At 39.1% G+C, this 9,188-nt stretch overlaps 1 protein-coding gene across 3 annotated transcripts in view; it reads right to left on the reverse strand.

The window, feature by feature from the left end:
• The window catches only part of PRKAR1B (protein kinase cAMP-dependent type I regulatory subunit beta), a 138,063-nt gene that overhangs the window by 22,610 nt on the left and 106,265 nt on the right, over positions 1–9,188 (reverse strand). For all 3 annotated transcript variants that reach the window (XM_019512899.1, XM_019512898.1, XM_019512900.1), the window contains exons 8-9: positions 8,240–8,300; positions 4,726–4,847 (exon numbers count right to left, since the gene is read on the reverse strand). In XM_019512899.1, the coding sequence (XP_019368444.1) occupies positions 4,726–4,847; positions 8,240–8,300 (183 nt within the window). The remainder of the gene's footprint in view (positions 1–4,725; positions 4,848–8,239; positions 8,301–9,188) is intronic.

A 9,188-nucleotide genomic window follows, 5' to 3' on the forward strand; every position in this document is an offset into this window, starting at 1 on the left:
CACCATTTTTAAGGTGCATTAAGGGCACACGTGTGTGGATATACACCCTTAATGCACCTTAAAAATGGCAATTTTAGGTTAAGCCCACTTAAAAGAGGCACATGTAGACACACCCTCTATAACTGTGTGCAATGAGTCACTTGAACCCCACCTTGATGTAAGGACTGTCATTTACAACACATTTGTATAATGCTTAACACAAGAGCCCCCAACAGCTTGAAACTTCTAGGTCCTACCTAAACATCAATAATTAATAATATACCTCAGTTCCCACTCCAGTAAAGTTTGGGTAGATAATGATGGGCTGTTTCCTAGCACTCCTTTTCCCAAGATCTCACAGCACTTTACTAAGAAGGATAAGCTTTATTCCTGCTTACAATATAACAAGAGCTTGTCTTACTTGTGTCACATACATGTAATCTCACTGGCCAATGAGAGTGCACAAGTATAAATAAGGACAGAAATGGACCTTGTGTCTTCCATGTTGAAATGGGTGTGACAAATATGCCAGTGAAAAAAAGACCAAGGCCCTGTTCTGGAAAAGTACCACGGTGCCTCATTATTCCATTTGTATTCAGAAATACCCTTAGAGATGGGATCCCTGATAACATTAAGGAGCCTAAATGTGTTCTTAGTATTGCATAATATAGATAACACTGCATCACCAAGATGCTTTCCTGAATGCAGGCCCAACTGTTGAAAGTGCCACAAAACAAACCAAAAAAAAAGCCTGAAGAGTAACAGCTGCAATTCAACAAGGGTGAGTGAACAATGGAAGAGCCAGAACACCATCAACAGACAAGAACATTACTGATGGATATAAATCCTGTAGATATAGCCTAACTAGAGAACACCATATTTTCTTGTATACAACATGCTCCAGAAAATAATATATACCTGGTTTTTAGAAGGCAGAATGCAGAAAAAAAGATGTTTTTCCCAGAGTTAGGGCTGCCTATAGCAGGGACAGAGCCTAATCTTCAGCTGAATCATCCTCCCTTTCCTAATAAACTAAAGCTAAAATCCTACCTAATGCTGAAGACTGGTCTCCATGGGTATATCTATGATTCTAAAAACAGCTACAGTGTCTCCAAGGCTGTGAAATAGGAAGAGAGAGATGAGGAACAGCAGCAAAATTGCCCTAAGAAAGATTGCTGGAACATCAAGACCATTAAAAAACAGAGAATGGTTGTTAACAACTCTGTGAAGTGAAGAACATTGAGGCATTAAGTGAATTGACTGCCTCACCTGCCTGAATAGTAATGCAGCAGCTGCTGCCCTTTGAAGCAGGAATCAAAGCAGGTTGCTTCTACTGGGGGCAGAAAATCAGCTTCTTGTTTAATAGTTGCACCCCAATACCAGGTGGTGATCTGGGGGGAAAAGGTGTGTGTAGTTTGCAAGAAAATATGGTACTATTCTTGGTTTAATTTGTAGCAGGCTTTCAGATTTTCCTGCAGAGTGAAAATTTGATTGCACCACTATTGGTGGTGGGACTTAAGCACTGCTGAATATATATGTGTTTCATCAGGCATAGTAGCACCAGTCAGTTACCATTCCTGGGGCACGTCTACATGTGCCCCTAAACTGCACAGTTGTTACTGCACAGTCATTTAGTACTTACTAAATCAAGTACTTACTGAAGTAAGTACTAAACAGCTGCACAGTAACCGCTGTTACTTCACAGTCGTGGCAGCATACAGGTCACTTCTGACCCCGACTGTTCACTGCTACTGTGCAGTAGCATCGGCATCACAGTTCGTCCCCACCAATGCTACATCACCATAGCGACAAGCTACATCGCCATACCTCATTGCTATGGCAACATATCGTTTCTCATAGATGCACCCATGGAGTATGTTGGCTTTTCCATCTGGAGAGCCAACATACTTGGAATGCTAGCACATCAAAACCATATTAGAGAATGAAACATGGCTGGTGAATTCAGTGGGTTAACAAAAACCACAATGCTAATTATTTAAAATGCAAGTATCAGGGTGAGAGAACTGGGAAATGTTGTACAATATGAGCCTGCCTTTTGGGACTTAAGTCTCTGAAAAAGAAAGCCCCTATTATTTCAAAGGCTGAGTGGCTACTGCCTTTTCTAAGGTATGCCATGTATACCTATGATGCATAATAATAAGGAATTAATATCAGGTCCAAAATTGCTGTGAATGGTTGAACTGCTAGATCTCATGCTCAGGTGGCTCCATTTCAGCAGCAGGTAAAATGATTCCTGGATTAATAGCACACAAATCAACTGGTAACATTCGCAGTGTGCTTTGAGATAAAAGTTCATGTACATAAAAAATCCTGTAACGGAAGCTAGTATTTTTTGGATATAAGTAACAACAAACCAGCCAAGCCGCTTTCGATCAAAGTTTGAAAAATATTTTTTTCCTCATAGTTCTGATCACAGCTCCTGAAGAAAAGTTTTGTATCTAAGCCCAAAATCCCTGTAAAATGAAGGTGAGAACAAATAGTGAACCACCTCAGAAGAAGCAAGCATGCATGTTACAGCTGTATATGAAATAACTAGTGCGACATTTTCATTTTTGAATGCACAAAAAACCAGAGGTGGCTTCCAAAGGAAGAAACGTGTAGACTTTGAGGAGGGCATGGATGAATTAATGGAGGGAGTGATGAAGAGAGATAAGTATACAGCACTAATGCTTTACTACTCATTCAAGTCTTAGCAGCTGTTCAGTAAAGAGGAGGAAAATAAAGACCTTTGGTGATTCTTAAGCACGCTGCCAATTTTCCACATGGGATCTGATGGCTCAGGAAATCAGTTTACGCTGTATAGCCCCGTGGAGCTACAGAAATGTTAGTAAGACTTGCTGGAATGTACATGCTGCCATTCTAAAAAGAAACTGAGTTCTTGCTGTTCTTTATTAGGTAAAAATAAGTTCCCTGACAAATTTCTGTCCCCTGCCCTTTTTTTTTTTATCCACGGCTGTTGTTCAGTCTTGTCTTTTGGGCACAATTAATGTCACTTAGCTACTGATTTGACATGCAAGTGCTATTGACACTGACAATTTGGCAGGCACCATAATAGAAGTCAGATTGAAAACTGGGCCCACAATGACATGAGTTCTTCTGCACCCTCATATAAACCCCGCACAGCATTTCATACACAGTATCCTGCTTATGAGTCAAATACTGGCCCTCTTGCACACAGGCACCTGCCCCAAAATCCACAAGTACCCAAAACTCCTGCTTCCAGATCTGTGAAGTTGGATCTTCTTATATAGTAAGAATATAGTCACATCCTAAAACTGCTTTGCTATCTTTAGTACGATCCTCTCCAAAATCTTTCTGCATCTATCTCCTCAAAATAGATGTAGTGAGAGGAAGACAGGGAGAGAGAGAGACAGAGACAGTATATCAAAATATTTCTTTCAGGAGAGCATGGAAGAACATCTGTTTGCTTGGAAGGCAAAAGAGAGAAAGAGTAGCTGAAAAGGAAGTATCAGATGATTACCCAAAGGATGTCAGTATTTTCAACCACCTTATTAGTCTGCCAGCCCATGTGAGAAAGTGTCTCAGCCCTCCAGATTTGGTTTTGGACAAAGTAAAGGAACAAGTGACCATGGCCACCTGTCCTACTTTCTGGTCTGTCTCCCTGACCAATCCTGGTGCCCTCGATTACCTCCTCCCCAACTTAGATCTCAAGCTGTCACTTCTCTCAGTGGAGAAACCAAACAAATCACGTGATTCTGCTACTTAGACCAGGCCTTGGGCTGCAGCCTCCAGGCATGAACTGGAGGCCCAAGTCTGATCAGTACCTGCAGTTCCCTCTAAGAGAGATGCCCAGCGGTAACCAGTGACCAGACTGCTTTCTTAAAGCCAAGTATGTTTTATTTAGAACAGAAGCATTCCACAGAAAATTAATCTTAAACAAATACACATCTATTTATATATACCTGTCTATCTTTCTCTTACCTCTCCATGGAAAGCTCCTGCTGTTTCAGACCACTCCTGCCAGACCTTCTGTCATACTTCCTCCTACACTTTCTCTCTCTAGAGAGTCCTTTTCAACATTTAGGGTAAGCTTTGAGCTGTAGGGTTCCCAGCTTTGGCAAAGCAGCTGTGTAACTTTGGGGTTTGGAGCTGAGAAGTCATCTTTATAGCAAACAGCTCACCCTTTATAACATTCTCTCCAAAATGTTTGTTGGAAGGTGGCTGGTTGTGTTTTAAAGAGATCTTAGTGAGGGCACAGGAACAACCCACCCCAATGTGCAAAAAGAATAGCAAATATGGCAGGCAACCAGCTTGGCTTAGCAGAGAACTCGTCAATAAGCTTAAAGACAAAAAGGAAGCTTACAAGAAGTGAAAGCTTGGACAGATGACTACGGAGGAGTATAAGAATATTGCTCAGGCATGCAGGGATGAAATCAGGAAGGCCAGTACATTAGCATAGGAAGGTCTAAAATCCAAATACAGCTACACAATAACTCTACCTCAGTGACCAGGTTGCAGATAGTAACTGTGAAATTATTTCATGTTGGTATTCTTAGGTTATTACACAGCTGCTCCAGGTCTGCAACAACAAAGCCAATGACCCTAGTTCTCATCACCGCTGCACCTGGCATAACTCTACAGATTTTAGTGGTTATTCCAGCTTTATGATGGAATAACTGAGATTAAATTTGGCCCTGCTTTTTTCCATACAGTAGCATGATCATTCCCACACAAAGGAAAATTCTATCTTGAGGCCAGACTTACCTCTGTAATGATGAAAAAGTCATCACCTGGCTCCCCCTGCACCACGATTTTTTCTCCATCTTCAAACTGGACAGGTTCTAATGCATCCGCTACTGTCAGTCGTTCCCATTTGTCCAGTGATTCTAAAATAGTGAAGATCATAGATATCTATGGTTAAAATGTCTACCTTTGGCACAAGATTTGTACCTAACACAAGGGCTCTGATACTTCTGCTGGTGTTTTAAAAGAAATAGTAGATAGAAAAGTAAAAACAAATGCTGCTGGCTTGCTTGCTTTCATCCATGCATTCTTCCTGAGCCTCTCCTCAGGATACATGAGGATATTTAATATCTGTGTGATTACTAATGGCCAAGATACAGTAAATCATAAAAAAAATGTAACGGATGGTTATGGCTTCCCAATTCTGTGGTGTGGTCTGTGCTACCTCTGACCCTGCAGTGAATCAGAGCAGCCTGGGACTTGTTTTAAGATCCCCTTGCTGTAGATGAGCCCCACATATTAGCTTAAGAACAAGTAGGATGGAGATCCCCTTTCTTCTGATTTAGCTGCCAGCACCAGACTGGGCATGATGTTTGGTGCAAGGGTAAACCCTGATATCTTAACATAATGTGGGAGCTAGTCCCTGCTGAGGGGCTTTGTAGGGGGTTAGTTATAGCCTCCTTCTTCAGCAGTTCAAATGAGCCTTTGTGAGATGAAAATTTGGTTCACGGGTTACTCTCCCATTTAAGCCAATGACAAACTCATATCACTATGAATGGTAGCAGGATTGGGCTCCTAGGTACTATATTAAGATTACAACCCAATATCGGAAGCAATTTTGACCAATGGGAAAGATCTCTTATTCACCTCGGCTTAACTAAAATTGTTCTACATCCTCAAAGCAGAATTTGCCAGTAAAACATTAAAATGGCATATAACGCGACGTTATTCATTCATGCTAATTAGAGTTAGTAGGGTCTTAGTCTGAATTACGTGAAGTCATACCTGCTAAGGTCTGGACTGAATCTGGCCTAGTCTTGATAAATTCTACCAGACACTATTTAGAAATATTATAGAAAAGACAGTTTTGTTGCTGTCATTAATCATTTCAAATGAAATAAAGTGAGACCTGAATCAGAGGTATGCATTGGGTCTACTAAAATCATGTGGCCAAAATAGTTGTCAATACTTTGGAGATACCTGGCACTTGCAACTCTTAGTATTTTTAAGTAATACATTTCCTCATCCTTGTGTAAAAAATAATGGTTCCATTTCTTTCTTCCATGGTCACTTAGTAATACACTTTTCCAGCACATTTATAGCCTTTATTTTGAAAACATCAGTTTAAGCCTGTTAAAAAAAATAATGTTCGTATGATATTCAAAAAGTGTACTTACTGCTTGATTACAAGTATGCATAAAACCCTTTTGTAAAGAGTGGAAGAACTGGCTTTCTGATTTAAAAAAAAGGAATTCAGTAATTAACAAAGAAAAGAAAGAGTCCTTTAAACTTTTTCTTCAGTTGGCTTTATGAAAAATTCAAAGCTAATTGTAGCTCTAGTCACGAAGTCTCTCTCTTGTCTAAAGGGACTGTACTACTACAAATGCATTATTTAATGTTCCCCACAAATCAAAAGTTTACAGAGGCACTGAAACTCTTTAAAGCTCTTTCAGTTCCAGAGTTATACTCAAACATGCAGCTAAAGCAGATTTTAGGCAAATTTTATAATCTCTAAATATTTTTAATCAAATTATCATTTTATATTTCAACAGTCTGAGAGGAAAGAATTCAAAGTCATAATTTGCTCATCTCTTGCTCTACGTACCAAAACAGCTACCTATAATCTAAATAAACTTGAATGCAAGTGATGAGGGCTGTTTTTCTTTTTTTTTAAACATTGCTTCTAAAATGTCATAGATGACTAGTTAGAGCAAGTACTCAAACCTGGAAAAGTTATATTTAAAACCCAAGAGTAAGTGTTTATTTCAAGAAATTACTGAGTTCTGACCAGATTAAGGTAGGAGATTGGGTTGATTTGTTGGTGCTGTTAGCTGAGATTACTAAAATAACTGCTGAGTTTGCCAGCTGTCACTTACTGTTTAGATACATTAAATATTCTTAGACATTTCAGCTAAATCCTCAACACTCCCACAATAATGCATTATGTTGCTTACTGACTTTCTGCATTTATAAAAGAAAAAGTTCCAAAATCTGAAGTTTCTACTTAGTCCTTCCTGGGGTAAAATGCATATTGTAATCCCAAACGCATTTCAAGAAGTGGCTGACTGAAGTCAATGGGAGGTTTGTGAAGTGCTAGCGCATTTCGGGTACACTGCCAACTTCCATCCTTAAGAGAATTCGTCGTTCAATAACGTCACACTCTGAAATTGATTTTTAATGTCTTGATATAATTGTACCTCATTAATGCAGGTGCAGGGCTTATTTGCTTGGAACATTTATCTAATTTGGCATAATTTGTACTGTTAATTGAAGAAGATTTAAGTTGGTTAATGAAGAAGGGTACTTTTGCATTCTGCTGTGGAAGAGGTGAAAACTATATGGTTAAGTGAATGATTTACCTGACCTTATTCTAAGAATATAAGTGTAATTTCTTGCAAATTTCTGGCATGAGATCTACTGAAAAGTTCAAGTACATTTTCAGAAAGTGTTCCTTCTTTTCAAGTTTCTGCCAGATAGCTAAAATGGCAGAAGAATAACTAAATGCACAAACATCAATGTTTTAAATAGCAATCATGATGAGTTTTACTGAATTATACAATATACTGATTTAACTTTCTTAAAAAAGTAGCCATAGATGGACTTCAAGTACCTGATGTATTTTCTACAGAATTGACATTTCATTTTACCATCTAACTGTTAGACTCTAAAACCATTGTCCTTATTAGAAGTTTTTATTCTCCTAATGGTGATAAATTGGTCAGACATTAGAGATTTGTTGTTTGTCCTACTGCAGGCCATTGAGAACATGTCCATATTTCGTGGCTATCACATTAAACAAAGGGAAACAAAATCCTACGGCAAGAAGCTAAACAGATGTTTTAAGAATGTGAGACAGAGGCTATAAAAGACACGGAAGAAAAAAGTTCGACCCATTTAGATTCCTGGTGTTAGTTTGCTAGCCCACATAAATACATATACGGGACTACATCTTTCTTGTAAGAAGAAGTTTCTCACCTGTTAGCTGGAAGGACTTTATGACACATTCATATTACTACACTCCTTCCTCAACTGCCCACGTGACATTTACTGCAACTTTATTTAGCAGAAAGTCACTTGCATTTGTCTATAAATTTTTCCATGAATGACTTTACCCATCAAGGTTTGGTCTACAGTTAGGATTAAAAAAATGAGTCCTAGTGCCCTTTCAATTTCCTCCAAGCTTGATTCTAGCTGGAGATGCTATTTTGAGGCCTTTTTGACCACTGCAGTTTTCATCATCTCATGCAAGACCAAAATGTATAGCGACAACACATGTAACAAAGAAACTAGCATTGAAGCCCAAAGGGCAACAGACCCAAAATGGAGACCTTGCTCAGGAATTCTTCATACATCTTCCGTTTTCTCAGTGTGCTACCCTGTTATTAGAGAGAGAAGATTACATTACACAGAGTATTTTTGTGGCTTGTTCCTATACCTGTTCTTTCTGATTTCTCTTCGCCTGAATTGTAAACACAGCCAGCATAAACAGCCTAGGGCTTCCTCATAAAGTCTCTGACTAAGTGGTATTCCTGATAAGTAAAGGCAGCAGGTATCAGATTCATCCCAGGTGTCATTCCACTCACTTCAGTGTAGCTACTGGATGCCAAGGATGAATTTGATTCATTCTTTTCAGCTACTAACTTTACAACTGAAACATTTATCAATTATCTGTTAGGCCTACAAACAGTGGGGTTATCATCAAAATATGGAGAAAAACCCACTATAGATATAGTTGGACCTCCTTGCTCAGACTCCCCTGGCTTCAGTGGATGTGCAAGGGTCCATATGCATGCATCCGACTGTAGGATTTCCAGAGTGTCAGACATGGTATAGACATCATTCTCTTCAGTTATGGACTGTTGAAGGCAGGGGGGATATGCTGTTTTGTGTATTGCAGAGTATTTTATGATTTAAACAGCTTGGAGAAAAGACTACCCACCCTTACTATGTGGCTGTACAGACACTACTACAATAATGTTCCAGCCTCATTAGAGACCATACATCCAATGGTAATATAAATATACATAATTATTAATCTTGAAAAAAGTTATGAAAAGAAAGTATTTTCTCTGGTTAGAAAGTATTTAAATATACCCATCCTTGATTAGTATTTTCAAAATATCAGAATGGGATTCAGACACTACTAAGACCCTGCAAGATGCATTGCATCCATACTGCTCTTTGCATAAGAAAAGAGGTCCTGCTTTGGAAAACTTTTCCAACCCCACAAAAGTCATCTCCCCTCCATCCTCAACCCTTACTGC

This window comes from Gavialis gangeticus, unplaced genomic scaffold (genome assembly GCF_001723915.1).
Source record: "Gavialis gangeticus isolate Ggan-Ray unplaced genomic scaffold, GavGan_comp1, whole genome shotgun sequence".
Taxonomy (NCBI): Eukaryota; Metazoa; Chordata; order Crocodylia; family Gavialidae; genus Gavialis; species Gavialis gangeticus.